The sequence below is a fragment of the Procambarus clarkii genome, chromosome 45, assembly GCF_040958095.1.
Source record: "Procambarus clarkii isolate CNS0578487 chromosome 45, FALCON_Pclarkii_2.0, whole genome shotgun sequence".
NCBI classification, from domain to species: Eukaryota; Metazoa; Arthropoda; class Malacostraca; order Decapoda; family Cambaridae; genus Procambarus; species Procambarus clarkii.
In genome coordinates this window covers 16,393,081-16,408,296 of record NC_091194.1, presented here as the reverse complement: position 1 = coordinate 16,408,296, position 15,216 = coordinate 16,393,081, and the positions used below count along the sequence as shown (strand labels likewise).

At 44.2% G+C, this 15,216-nt stretch overlaps 1 protein-coding gene and 1 long non-coding RNA gene across 2 annotated transcripts in view; one reads left to right on the top strand and one right to left on the bottom strand.

Annotated features, from left to right (window-relative positions):
* The window catches only part of LOC138350475 (uncharacterized), a 352,612-nt gene that overhangs the window by 14,568 nt on the left and 322,828 nt on the right, over positions 1 to 15,216 (top strand). The window lies entirely within an intron of this gene.
* LOC123769750 (meteorin-like protein) overlaps positions 10,197 to 15,216 on the bottom strand; it is a 138,677-nt gene continuing 133,657 nt past the window's right edge. Inside the window, exon 3 of the mRNA XM_045760987.2 lies at positions 10,197 to 13,572. Coding sequence (XP_045616943.2) covers positions 13,139 to 13,572 — 434 coding nt within the window. The 3' untranslated portion in view covers positions 10,197 to 13,138. The remainder of the gene's footprint in view (positions 13,573 to 15,216) is intronic.

Sequence of the window (15,216 nt, the reverse complement as noted above, 5' to 3'; positions counted from 1 at the left end):
TGGGTGAGTAGTTCAGTGATAGTCTGGCAGAAGATTTGATGGGTGAGAGGTGGGGTGGGTGAATGGGTGAGAGGTAGGTGGGTGGGTGAATGGGTGAGAGGTAGGTGGGGTGGGTGAATGGGTGAGAGGTAGGTGGGTGGGTGGGTGAGAGGTGGCAGGATGTCATAGCAGGTAGCAACAGGCAGGAGGCACGTGGTGGGCTCGCGCCTGACCAATTACCTGAGGCAAAAGGTGCAGTCGCAGTGGCATGCATGGTGAGGGGGTAGGGCGTGCATGGTGAGGGGGTAGGGCGTGCATGGCGAGGGGGTAGGGCGTGCATGGCGAGGGGGTAGGGCGTGCATGGCGAGGGGGTAGGGCGTGCATGGCGAGGGGGTAGGGCGTGCATGGTGAGGGGGTAGGGCGTGCATGGTGTGGGGGTAGGGCGTGCATGGTGAGGGGGGTAGGGCGTGCATGGCGAGGGGGTAGGGCGTGCATGGTGAGGGGGGTAGGGCGTGCATGGCGAGGGGGTAGGGCGTACATGGTGAGGGGGGTAGGGCGTGCATGGCGAGGGGGTAGGGCGTGCATGGATGTAAGGTGTGCATGGCGAGGGGGTAGGGCGTGCATGGTGGGGGTAGGGCGTGCATGGTGTGGGGGTAGGGCGTGCATGGTGAGGGGGTAGGGCGTGCATGGATGTAAGGTGTGCATGGCGAGGGGGTAGGGCGTGCATGGATGTAAGGTGTGCATGGCGAGGGGGTAGGGCGTGCATGGTGGGGGTAGGGCGTGCATGGTGTGGGGGTAGGGCGTGCATGGTGAGGGGGTAGGGCGTGCATGGCGAGGGGGTAGGGCGTGCATGGATGTAAGGTGTGCATGGCGAGGGGGTAGGGCGTGCATGGTGTGGGGGTAGGGCGTGCATGGTGAGGGGGTAGGGCGTGCATGGCGAGGGGGTAGGGCGTGCATGGGTGAGTGTAGGGCGTGCATGGGTGGGGGGTAGGGCGTGCATGGGTGGGGGGTAGGGCGTGCATGGGTGAGTGTAGGGCGTGCATGGCGAGGGGGTAGGGCGTGCATGGTGAGGGGGTAGGGCGTGCAGGGCAGGAGAATCCTGCCTGGCACTTTTCAACACCTGGCTGCAGAGGGAGCCGCTTGACTACCGACCTGTTTCACTAACAAGTTTTCCAAGCCAGGTGCTGGAGAGATATGTTACAAGAATTATCATGAAACATTAACTTTTTCGGAAAAAAAAAGTATTCCAACCTTTTGAACAATTTTTTGTTCTCAAAATATTTAGAAGAAAAGTTATTAATTTCTAATCTACAAATCGGATTCGGATGCTGTACTCTGAATCAACAGTTTGATTTTATATTAATTGAGCTCACAGCCTAACAACCTAGTATGAACAAAGACAAAATATCCGAAAGTAATGAAATGAAGGACTGAACAGATTCTAAAATTAAAACGGATCGTGAGGCGAATATTAGAAAGTTAAAGAGTCATTTAATTATCAAGGTAATTAATGGCTGAAGTCACGACTAAACAATGAAACCTAATTTTTTCATCTGTTCAAAATCATTTTTATTACCCAATTACCAGCCTCGCTCTTGCAAGTCATTAAAATAGCATCCAATTACAATACGTTTCTGTAATGAACGTCAAAACCACTACGGGAATTTGTAGAGGTTACCGTAGCCTATTATCCAAGCCTATTCATTACTGTTTACCTAATCCTAGTTTACCTGCTAGGCTCTCTAGTTTACCTCATCTAGATGTGCAGCAGTCCTCCCTCCCTAAGACTCCCCAGGTAGTGGGGGTATAATAGCCGTCTTCCTGCCAGAGTTATGCCCCGAGAGCCCACGTGCCCATCTCACCACCACGCTTACCATATGGCGAGGTATACCCACCACCCCCTCCCCCCCCCCCCCCTCCCTCCACCCCTCCCTCCCTCACTCTCCTCACCTCCCTCACTCCCTCGAATCCTTCGCTCTAGCCATCTTTTCCCCTCTCCCTCTTCAGTCCTCCTGTCTCTTGCTTAGGAGAGCTGGGGCTTTGTTATTTATAATACTCTAAATACATCTACGCAAGAAAATTGAAATTAGTCGGAGCGCTTTTGTGATTCGACACATTTTCAGGTATTTGTGCGGGTGGAGGCGAGGGAGAGACAGTGTTGGCAGTATAGGCAACCCATCCTCCTGTTTAGAGAGTACTTTTTGTAACCATGTGCACAATAGTACAAATATTGACGTGCTAAGCAATTAGTTTTGTACTATTCACTTTATATTCAGAAAAAATGAAGCTAATAAACTTTAATATTCCTAGGCCTAGAATAGCACACGTGTACTATATTAGGCCTCAGATATCGTGTATTAGGCCTAGGGAGGTTAGATTGGTTTAATTTGTGTTTGTAACGTAAATAGAAAATAGTTTTCGGGTTGGTCCAAATTCAATAGTACCAATTTCTACTTTCTAACTGCGTTGTACATCGGTATAGGTGCTATGTTCCTCATCCTTCCTATAAGTGGTACCAAAACTGGAGGACGGGCTGGTATAGGTTAACGTGATGAGAGCTGGGATGTGGTGTATCATGTTATGTGTGGCTAGTGAATACCAGCATTATCCTCACTTTAATAAGACTTAATCGAAATCCTCAGCTTAGGCAAAATTATAATTAATTTTGTCAATAAAGATGTTAATAAATATCCTTTGTGGGTAAGATGCGATATCCATGTTTCGCTATTTGCGATACCTTTCGATCGTCCATCATGCCTTTCCGTTTACGATATCCGTGATCTGTAATCCACAGTACCCTCTTGCCTTCGTAACAGATGATTGCCCTGGCTTGTATTTAGCCATCTCCCTCCCTTGTAATTGGCGATTCCTTTGCTTGTAATTTACGGTACACCTGTCATGTTATTAGCGATCCTCTTGCCTTGTAATCAGCGATACTCTGCTTAATAAATCGCTGAACTCAGCTGTTTATCTACTATATTCTCATTATAAGATGTGATATCTATTTCATGCTGGCCACCACATTCGAACGTGCAGCAAATGCTGACGAGTTATCAACACTAAATAACCGGGGGGAATTATCAAAAGATCTTAAATTATTTTTAAGGGGGAAGTAGATAAACACCTCCAGATGGTACTTACGGTGTTAGGACGGGCTGCAGGCACCAACCACTTGATGCATCAGACAAGCAGGTAGCGTGGTGAGAAAATGGGCCAGGGGGCACTGGTACCCCGAAATCACCACATTGTAAACACAGCAAGAAAATAGCAGTAGTGAGGCTGGAGAAATCAAAATAGACAAGCAACAAGCGGGGTGTTACAGGGTTCAGTTCTAGGACCTTGATATATGGGATCTACCTGATGAAATGATAAGAAACGGGGGATTGTCTATACCTGAAGAAGCTAGAGATATTGTCTGAGAAATGGCTGCTCGACTTTAATCCAAATAATGTAAGGTGACTAAGTAGGGTGGTGAGAAGACCACAGAGGCAGTACAAGGTGAGGAAACAAATGCTTGAGTTGGAGAAGTCTTCAGACATTCATGACCTCATCAAGATTGTGAACAAGATAGCTCTCAGCATGTTGTATGCTACCGATGATAGACCAGCACTAGAGCAAGTTATGAAGTCTGCTACGGGCCTTGTGGAACCATACCTCGCCACGCAGTTAAAGAGAAGGGAAACAAGAGACATGACCGGAACATCAGATTCTTAGATGTATGGACATAACTCCGTCTCTGAGTGCCCTATCTCTCTAATTCAAATGGGTCATAGTGAGGTTAGGCAGTACTACTTCAGTGTAAAAGTTGTGAATAAGTGGGATGAGTTAAAAGGAGGTAGTTTAATAAACTAACTCCTTAAATAGCTTCAAAATGAGATATGATAAATAAGCTATTTCATCAGATGGCCTGTGATTTAAAGCTGGGGCCCAAGAACTGAAGCTCTTCCAGCAAGTACATATATGGGAGAATATGTACACTAGCGGAATATTATATAACTAATTTCACCTGAAGGCACATGATTAATTTACACAATTTTAATAACTTTACATAACTGAACATTTTTATTTCTGTACAGACAGATGGGTTCAGGAACAGACGATTGCTGAATCCTGGTACTAGTTTTCCTTTCCCATAGTTCATGGTAAGCCTTAACCACTAGTTTCCCCTGGAATACGACCCGCCAATCGTTTAACAACCAGGTTTCCAATTACTTCTGGGTGAACAGAGGCGTACAGTTAAGGATTGGCGCCTAGTTAATCTTCCCCGGCCAGGATAGGAAACAAAGCCAAATCGCTTCGGGGAGCGATTTGGGTACCCAAATCAGAACTCGTGGGTATAATTTTTTGGGTTCACGTTGGTACCAGCTGTGAGGATGCGGGTACCAGCTGGCGAGATGCGGGGGTACCAGCTGGCGAGATGCGGGGGTACCAGCTGGCGAGATGCGGGGGTACCAGCTGGCGAGATGCGGGTACCAGCTGGCGAGACGCGGGTACCAGCTGGCGAGACGCGGGGGTACCAGCTGGCGAGACGCGGGGGTACCAGCTGGCGAGACGCGGGGGTACCAGCTGGCGAGATGCGGGATACCAGCTGGCGAGATGCGGGATACCAGCTGGCGAGATGCGGGATACCAGCTGGCGAGATGCGGGGGTACCAGCTGGCGAGATGCGGGGGTACCAGCTGGCGAGATGCGGGGGTACCAGCTGGCGAGATGCGGGGGTACCAGCTGGCGAGATGCGGGGGTACCAGCTGGCGAGATGCGGGGGTACCAGCTGGCGAGATGCGGGGGTACCAGCTGGCGAGATGCGGGGGTACCAGCTGGCGAGATGCGGGGGTACCAGCTGGCGAGATGCGGGGGTACCAGCTGGCGAGATGCGGGGGTACCAGCTGGCGAGATGCGGGGGTACCAGCTGGCGAGATGCGGGGGTACCAGCTGGCGAGATGCGGGGGTACCAGCTGGCGAAATGCGGGGGTACCAGCTGGCGAGATGTGGGGGTACCAGCTGGCGAGATGCGGGGGTACCAGCTGGCGAGATGCGGGGGTACCAGCTGGCGAGATGCGGGGGTACCAGCTGGCGAGATGCGGGGGTACCAGCTGGCGAGATGCGGGGGTACCAGCTGGCGAGATGCGGGGGTACCAGCTGGCGAGATGCGGGGGTACCAGCTGGCGAGATGCGGGTACCAGCTGGCGAGACGCGGGTACCAGCTGGCGAGACGCGGGTACCAGCTGGCGAGACGCGGGGGTACCAGCTGGCGAGACGCGGGGGTACCAGCTGGCGAGACGCGGGGGTACCAGCTGGCGAGACGCGGGGGTACCAGCTGGCGAGACGCGGGGGTACCAGCTGGCGAGACGCGGGGGTACCAGCTGGCGAGACGCGGGGGTACCAGCTGGCGAGACGCGGGGGTACCAGCTGGCGAGACGCGGGGGTACCAGCTGGCGAGACGCGGGGGTACCAGCTGGCGAGACGCGGGGGTACCAGCTGGCGAGACGCGGGGGTACCAGCTGGCGAGACGCGGGGGTACCAGCTGGCGAGACGCGGGGGTACCAGCTGGCGAGACGCGGGGGTACCAGCTGGCGAGATGCGGGGGTACCAGCTGGCGAGATGCGGGGGTACCAGCTGGCGAGACGCGGGTACCAGCTGGCGAGACGCGGGTGCCAGCTGGCGAGACGCGGGTACCAGCTGGCGAGACGCGGGTACCAGCTGGCGAGACGCGGGTGCCAGCTGGCGAGACGCGGGTGCCAGCTGGCGAGACACGGGTGCCAGCTGGCGAGACGCGGGTGCCAGCTGGCGAGACGCGGGTACCAGCTGGCGAGACGCGGGTACCAGCTGGCGAGACGCGGGTACCAGCTAGGACGACACGTGGGGTACCCACTGTGGGTGCGCGCGTGTCTGGCTGGACAAGGCTACTGGGTACCTGCCGTAACACACCTGTTGCGGACCCACTAATTACCCTCTCCAGGTTACCTTGCTGTCTCAACAATCTCTTTCTCTCTCTCTCTCTCTGTCTCTCTCTCTCTGTCTCTCTCTCTCTCTCTCTCTCTCTCTCTCTCTCTCTCTCTCTCTCTCTCTTTCTTTCTCTTTCTCTCTTTCTCTTTCACTCTCTCTCTCTCTTTCTTTTAAAGTAAACTTAGGATTCAGTAGGCATGGTGATAATGTTGCTATTAAAACTTCAAGCCACGAGGCAGTTGGCTGCTTCGTGGCTTGCTCTGCATTTTTGTACAAGTATTGATGTACAATTGCTATTGAAACTACAATCCTACATCAGCTCATCTGAATCCTGACCGTGGATTTGATTTATTTAATGAGTTGTTCATTTGGAATGAACTTTAATGGTAAATTACAGTTATGATAGTAAGAGGATGACGTGGCTGCCCTCATAATAAGGTCGGTTGACGTGACTTAATGCATGATCCAGATGCGAGACACTAGGAATGAATGGTCGCTGATGGAGTGATGTTTTGAGAATGGCACAGCTAGCGTAAGGTGGCTGAGCGCCTGGTGATTGATGATGGTTAAGCCAGCCAGAGGTGGCACGGGTATGAGTAGCCTTTAAGTGGGAGATGTTTGGAGTGAATGTGGTCTTTAGTCGTGAAAGGATATACTGTGCTGAGCTCGCATTTAAAATGTCAGTCCTTACTACGTGACTGCTGCTGCTGCTGCTTGACGTACTGTCATACTGCTGCTGCTTGACAGTATTAAATATTTATGAGGGTGTCCAGCTGCTGGGCACTCTTTTTGACCAGAAGAGTGGCAGTGTTGATGGCTTCAGGGTGATTACTACAAGATTCAGGGACTCTTAAATCTCTTCAAAGTGAGCGCCTAGTTGTTGTTTTTTTTAGATTCAGCTACTCTGAACAAAGTGTTCGCCTAGTGTTGTGATTACCAACTTATGACTTGCTGGTTCTTACCAACTTAAGACCCACGAGGTTGGGTCAGGTGGTGAACCTTGAATACATTGGCCTTCTACTTAACAGTAAGCTCGTCGACATCTCTCCAGGGTTCATGGCTCTGATAAACTAACCAGTTCAGCTAAAATGGGCCATGTTTAGATAGGAGCTTTCTAGTACGGTGCTCTATCTTGTTCAGAATTCGGGTAAAGGAAGGGGGAGTGGGGAGGCCATTCAGGAAAACGGTGTATACTCAACAAGGGAATGAACTTGTTCTTTAAATAAGGCCTTGCAACCCTTTGCTGTCGAATGGGTGAGAGATGCACATTAGCAATCAGCGGTGCCATACCTGGAGTTTACCTGGAGAGAATTCCAGTACTACTCCTCCCGAAGCCTGGCCTGAGGTCAGGCTCGACTTGTGATAACTTTGTCCAACGGGCTGCTGTTTCGAGCGGCCCGCAGGTTGTTGTTATAGATTCAGCTACTCGGAACAAGTTCCAAGTAGCACGGGCTATGGTGAGCCCGTAGTGGACTTACCTGGCACAGGAGCTGGCCCGCAGGCTCACATATAGTGGATATGTGCTTGTTATGGTCTGGTGCTACATAGCCTTCCCGGTTTGGTGCCTTCTTTTGATAATTACTTACAGTACTTGCTTCTTATGGTCCATAAACATTAGGGGTCAGGCATCATTATTCCCAGATCCTTTACACGTTCCTTTCCTACTATGGGCAGATTTGATTGTGTTTTGTTCCTTGTAGGTTTAAGGTAATAATTTTTTCCATACCTATGTACCAGGAATTTATCACTGTTAAACATCATGTTATCATCTGCTGCCCAGTCGAAAACTTCCCTTCTTTTTTCCTTCCCTTTTTTTATCCCCTCTTTAGTAGTGCCGTCTTCAGTTCTCTTTCCATGTTGGTCCCCTTCCTGGCTTACCGCGAAGGAACAGACTATATGCTTCAGAAGTCAGTCAGTTCTATTTCTTGCATGAGATTTTTAATAGAAAAGTTTCCCATTGAATGTTTGTCAGTTCCCTGTATAATTTTCTCAGAATATCCTTTTATTTTTAAAAATGTATCAATTGAATGACCTGAATAACCCCTCTCGCGTGATAATTTGTTTAGACCTATTAAGAGTATTGATGTTAGTTTGCACTTTAATGAGATTGCGATCTAAGTATTTGGTATTTGAGAGTGTAATGTTTGATTATTTCGTCATTATGAAGATCAGATCTAAAATATTTTAGTTTGTAGTTGACTGGTTGAGCGAAAATTTGTTTAAGATTCTATTTGTCATAGAATCTAAGCCGTTCTCTGACCTGTAGTTGGATATATCTAGATTTCCTTTTATAATATTACTGTTCGCTATTCTATTATTAGACTGGGCACGTTGAAGTCTCATAGGAAGATAATATCTGGTATGGGTTTGCCAGATTATCGAGGCTATTCTCTATTTTGTTTATCTGTTTTGTCATCTTCAACCGGTGCATCTGGCAGTTTCTATATTAGAATAATAACTTAGTTTATTTTACATATTTTTACTCCCAGTACATCTACCACCTCATTTGTAAAGTTAATAAGGAGCCATGAGTTAGTTTTTTTAAACTTTGTTCAATGTCAACCAATATTTTTTGACTAGTTGTATATGAAAAGGGCTGCAATTGTTCCAAGTTTCAGTACTGTAGCCTAAATAGAAAGGGAGATTTAATTATTTTTTCAACGAATATTACACATTTTCAAGTGAGTTCAAACCTTTCACCTTTTCAGATATAATCATTCCATGACACTTTTCTGACAGCATATAATAAAGGATCTGTTGGAGGGGATTTTCCCAAACATCTTTAGTTTTCCTAATACAAATAATCAAAGTTCCCCAAAAACTTGTGCAAATATTTCATGTTTATTGCTATTTATCAAATCAATAAATGAACTCAGGAAAAAAACGCTTCCAACAGATTTTAGAGACATAAACTCTACATATAAGATGTAAGTTTCATGTAAATAGAATTAAAATGAAAGGGTTTGAAGTCGTTTATGCTACTTGAAAAATAAAGCTTGAAAATATTTGTCTAAGGTACTGCTATCTTTGGCTGAGGTTGACATCAACCAATTTTCTCCAAAATTGGCTCCCTTACATATAGGCTTACGTGCAGTCAGGTGTATATGTTTCATGCAAATCGTCCGATAAACAAATAAGAAAAATCAAATTGATTTTTTTTTTTTTTTTTTTTTTAACTTTTAATAAAACTAATTATATTTTTTTAAATATATGCTATTGTGATAGCTGAGTCATAGACATGATTTTAGTTAACACTTGTGTTTGATAATCGCTATTGACCATTTTGGAAATTTTTTGACACCTATTTCAATATTTTTTGTCTCCCTTCCTATTTATGCTATGATGCTGAGACTTGGACCAGATGATACCCTTTTCATATACAACTAGTCAAAAAAGTTTGAAATTGAATTAGTTTTCATTTAATGCATTTTTTTTGGAAATCAACTCATACCCCCCTTAAGGAGCTCCGAGCATACGAGAGCAGAATATACAAACCTATTCCTCCATGTGATCTGTTTACCCTATCATATATCTATCATATCTACATAGATTATATTCTGATATAATATATGATCTCACTGTCCATGGGTTTCTGTGAAAGCTCCAAATACTGCATTTGTCTCAGTGAGGAGGTAATTTATGAAGGGCAGTTTGTTCTTTGCCTTTGTTTTTTATCCTTGAATGTTGGCAAAAATGAGTTTAATCTATTGGTGTATTTTAACTGGGAGATTTTTTAAGACGGGTGCGTTATGCGTGGGCATATCTGATTTGTTATGACCAGTACTGGCGGTTGTAGGGTAGTTGCTTGTCGTAGTTGTAGCCCTCTGAGCGACGGTCTCGCTTCATGCAGGTCGGCGTTCAGTCCCCGAAGTGGTTGGGCCCCATTCCTTTCACCCGGCCCATCCCAAATCCTAATCCTGACCCCTTCCCAGTACTATATAGTCGTAATGGCTTGGCGCTCTCTCCTGATAGTTCCCTTCCCTTCTGGTATGCAAATTTTAATCTATTTGTTCATGAAATTTTTTACGTATGATTAAGTTAATAAAATATAACAGTAAATACATGGAACACTGATCATAGATGTGTGGAAAACCAGAATATATTATTTTATTTGGGAAATATGTTTTTATTGAGAACTAATGGAGGTAAATAATTTATTTAATTAATGTGGTAACCAGCTTACCACTTTTCCGATTCAATATTTAGCGTCAATAATATATTAGTTTTATTCAGTGCGTCAGTCATCGAGGCAAGATAAATAATACAATAGGCTTTTAATCAATTCAAATATATTCACTTGCAATCATCATACAATATATACAGACAAGACATGTTTACATAAGTACAGTTCAATAACAAAAACAAATAATAATAGAATGAAATTAAAAGAAAACAAAAAAAAACAGAAGATAAAACAACACAGAAGAACAAAACAAATAAAACGGAAGGAAAAAGCTAATTTGGCACGACGAATTCACGGTTGAAACAACAATGTGACAATAGTTATATACACTCAGGCCTTGACCACATATTGTTAATCAATTAATTTCTAAATTCGCGACTAGTTTCATTGTGTAGGAGACAAAGGCAAGATCCCCCCTTCCTTACATTCAGTACTTCTTTCTCTCTAAAAAAATAAAAGTTTATCCTAAAAATAATGTTTTCTTTGAGGGGTCAGATTTGTGGTAAACAGTTTTATTTTTAAATGGTTGAAATAATGGTAAGAAAACCAACAGGATTTGATACTTAATGAGTGGAAATTTATATTGGAGCAGTTGTGGTTGTGTTGAATGTACATATGTACATCTGTCAAGTGACGAACGTATCTGTGTACATCTGTCAATTGACGAACGTATGTGTACATCTGTCAATTGACGAGCGTATCTGTGTACGTCTGTCAAGTGACGAACGTATCTGTGTACGTCTGTCAAGTGACGAACGTATCTGTGTACGTCTGTCAAGTGACGAACGTATCTGTGTACGTCTGTCAAGTGACGAACGTATCTGTGTACGTCTGTCAAGTGACGAACGTATCTGTGTACGTCTGTCAAGTGACGAACGTATCTGTACATCTGCCAAGTGAGGAGTGCACTTGTGTACACACACGTCAAGTGACGAGCTGTGCCTATATACATCTGTCAAATGACAAACGCATGTGTACAGCAGTTAAGCGGAACGGTACTGAGATCAATCAATAAGTATGCCCTTGCAGCTGTTGTATATATATACACATTTATAGATATTTGTAATACCTCTACACCACATATATACATAAAATTGACACGGGTAAATCTATTGGCACCTTTAGATTCATAGATAAAAACACAAGAAGAAGAAAATAAGGAAAATATACAGTTATGAGACGCAGCAGAAAAGATTAGCAAAAACACAGGTTACGAATTTACATCACAAGAATAAATAAGATTTTTATGCGGGAAAACTTGCTTCTTATCATTGACCAGTTCTGTGTCTTGTCCACTGGGGGGGGGGGGGATTGCCTCAATTGATGCACCAATACTAAGGTAATCATTTTTAATTTTTTAAATTAAAATCAATTTTTCCTTAAATTTTCACTACGAAAATAAATAATTTGCATAACATTTTGATAATTTTTGATGGAATAAGATCAATATTTGTATGACTTTTACAAAGATGGTTGAACATAAGTTAAATGTTATATTGACTTTAGGTTACAGGCGAAACTTTGTGTTCAATTTAGGTCATCTGTAGGTCAAATAATGGGGAAACTCCAAAGTTAATGACATTCATAGTATACATATATTTATAATTTTCATCTTTAGACAATCCAATCTTATTTCTCGGGGAAAAGAACTATAGAGACCCTCTCCAGGTATGTTACAGGTATGTCTGGTAAGCAAAAATCAATAAAAATTAACCCCAATTAGAATTGCATCATCTAGAATATTCAATAGTAATAAAATATATTCACAGTAAAGTCACTTTCATTGTCAGTAGACATTGTATTGACAATGGCATCAATAGAATTGGGCATCGTTAGAACTGGACACATCAGGAACTGGACTACCTCAAGAATTGGCTCGCCAAGAGTTGGACACTTCAGAACTGGGCACCTCAAGATCTGAATCACCTTAAAAAGAGATAATTCCTACAACTTTGTACACCGAGAATTATTGCACCTCCCGCACCAGCGAGAGAAGGCCTCCCACGTGTTTGTAAATGGAATTTGTACCACGTGAAAGCCTCATGTGGGGCATCATACTTCAGTTTGCCCTCTTTAATTCCTCATTACGCCCGTTTTCTCCAGAGATTTTTGAAACCAGTTCTTAACGCAGCAAATCTCGCAAGCATAGAACGTTGCTATTTTAGTGATAAATTATAAAAATATAATTTACAAGAAAACAACTTTGTACACATAGTTATAATGAGCCAAATGAGTTGGAGATCAAAAATAGATTGTTGAGGGCTAGAGGCACTTTTTCAGGAAAAATAAAACGATTTATAAAGTAGGGTGAACACAAGTAGAGAACTTGAACACCTTAATCATATTACTGTTCTGATGGTGAACAATGTTATCACTAAAGTATTCAACACCTGACAACCGTGTCACAACACTACTAGACGAGTTCACCTAGGTGAGTACACGCCCAGGAGGCACCTCACTTTAGCACTCAACTACTTGTCTATTGATTTCTTTAAACACAAGGAAGACTCCCCAGGCACACTGAATCTATTTTTTCAGGACTTTCGCGATATATTTGTAAGAGTTTGAACACTAGTTTTTTTCAGGATTTAAACATGTTTTTGTTCTGTTACGAGTATAGACGTGTTTGTGATCGGTCAGTCTTCACCATTTCTGTAGTGCCAAGTTGGAACACAAGATGTGGATGTGATAGGACATCTAGTTTTCCTTTTTGGCTCTGTAGCTCTAAGTAGGCTAGAAAGTTATACTTTATGTAATCAGTGACAATAAATTTTAGTGTCTAATATTGTACCGAAGTTGTTCGTTTTCAATCCAAAAATAGCAAAATGACTGGCTATTTAACATACAAATCACACGCCATAGCGTCTTTACTGCTATGAAAGTTTGTTAAATAATTCACACCGTCTTGTTCCCCAGTCACACTCTCCAGATTCCTTAAATTGTTCACTTTTATAGTTTATACTGACTCGACAATATGGAATGAGTTCGTAGGAATAAGGAGCGGTGATGCCTGTGGGCAGAGTGTGATGTCTCACGTCTCGAGAATACACTGGGCGCTAGTGTGGGCGCTCATAGCCAGGCGTACCCAGTCCTGGTGCTTCGGGGCACACCGCAGAAGGGGGTGCCCTAAACGCATCACCCCCATCACTAGAAATTCCCCTTCGCCTCCCCTCGCCCCACACTGTAGCGGCACTTCCACGTGACCAAGGTACCCGCCCTCGTCGTCCAGCAAGAAGTTGCTTAGCAATTCTTCTTCCTCTTGCTTCTCCGCATTCTTGGAGGGGTTGTGGGCCCCCGAGTGCCTGAAGATGGGAGAGGTCTGCTGGAAGAGCTTGGTGGCCCGTACGGTGATGATGGTGCGACTGAGTGTGGTGTCATCAGTCACCCCAACTATGGAGCCTCGAGCCACGAAGTCAGCTGCACAGTACAGCTGAAGAAGCTCTTCTTCCGAACACGGCCGACACTCTGGCGAAGAAAGACACTCACGTTAATATATATAATCACAAACGGGAATATCTTGGAAGAAATGTTACTAGATATATAAACAAAGATATTGAGATATTTTACGAGCTTACGAACATCACAGTGCTATCAAATGTTATTTGAATAGCAAGTACATGTAACATTGTTTATATGTAACATTTTATAAATAGCAATAGCATGTAACATTTGTTAACGTTCCCAGTGCCCGAGACATGGCCCCTGGGGAAGTGTGCTAAGAGCTTATTTATCAAAGAATTAGGCTCAAGGCTCATCGACGCGGCAAAATCAGTGGATAAATGTTCGGAATAATACAAATAGAATAGTGGGATTTATTTCTAGAATCGTTAGCAACAAAACACCTGGTGTTTTTCTCCAGTTATTTAGATTATGCAGTTCAGTTTTGGTCGCCATACTGTATATATGGACATAAATTCACATGAACGCGTTCAGTTGATACCACAGATTAGAAACCTCCATTATGAAAGACTGAAAAACACTTAAGAACATAAGAACATAAGAACAAAGGTAACTGCAGAAGGCCTATTGGCCCATACGAGGCAGCTCCTATTCTATAACCACCCAATCCCACTCATATACTTGTCCAACCCGTGCTTGAAACAATCGAGGGACCCCACCTCCACAATGTTACGCGGCAATTGGTTCCACAAATCATCAACCCTGTTACTGAACCAGTATTTACCCAAGTCTTTCCTAAATCTAAACTTATCCAATTTATATCCATTGTTTCGTGTTCTGTCCTGTGTTGATACTTTTAATACCCTATTAATATCCCCCCGGTTATGTCCATTCATCCACTTGTAAACCTCTATCATGTCACCCCTAACTCTTCGCCTTTCCAGTGAATGCAACTTAAGCTTTGTTAATCTTTCTTCATATGAAAGATTTCTAATTTGGGGAATTAACTTAGTCATCCTACGCTGGACACGTTCAAGTGAATTTATATCCATTCTATAATATGGCGACCAAAACTGAACTGCATAATCTAAATGGGGCCTAACTAGAGCAAGATATAGCTTGAGAACCACACCAGGTGTCTTGTTACTAACGCTGCGATTAATAAATCCAAGTGTCCGATTTGCCTTATTACGAACATTTATGCATTGATCCTTTTGTTTTAAATTCTTACTAATCATAACTCCCAGATCCCTTTCGCAATCCGACTTCGCAATCACAACACCATCTAGCTCGTATCTTGTAACTCTATCATCATTACCTAACCTCAGAACTTTACATTTATCAGCATTAAACTGCATCTGCCAATCCTTTGACCATTTCAAAACCCTATCTAGATCAACTTGAAGTGATAGTGAGTCCTCCTCCGAATTAATTTCCCTACCGATTTTCGTATCATCGGCAAATTTGCAAATGTTGCTACTCAAACCTGAATCTAAATCATTTATATATATTATAAACAACAGAGGTCCCAGGACAGAGCCTTGAGGCACTCCACTTACAACATTTTCCCACTCTGACTTGATTCCATTTATACTAACTCTCTGTTTCCTTTGGTATAGCCATGCCCTAATCCAGCTTAATATAGCACCCCCAATACCATGAGACTCTATTTTTTTAATCAGTCTTTCATGTGGCACTGTATCAAAAGCT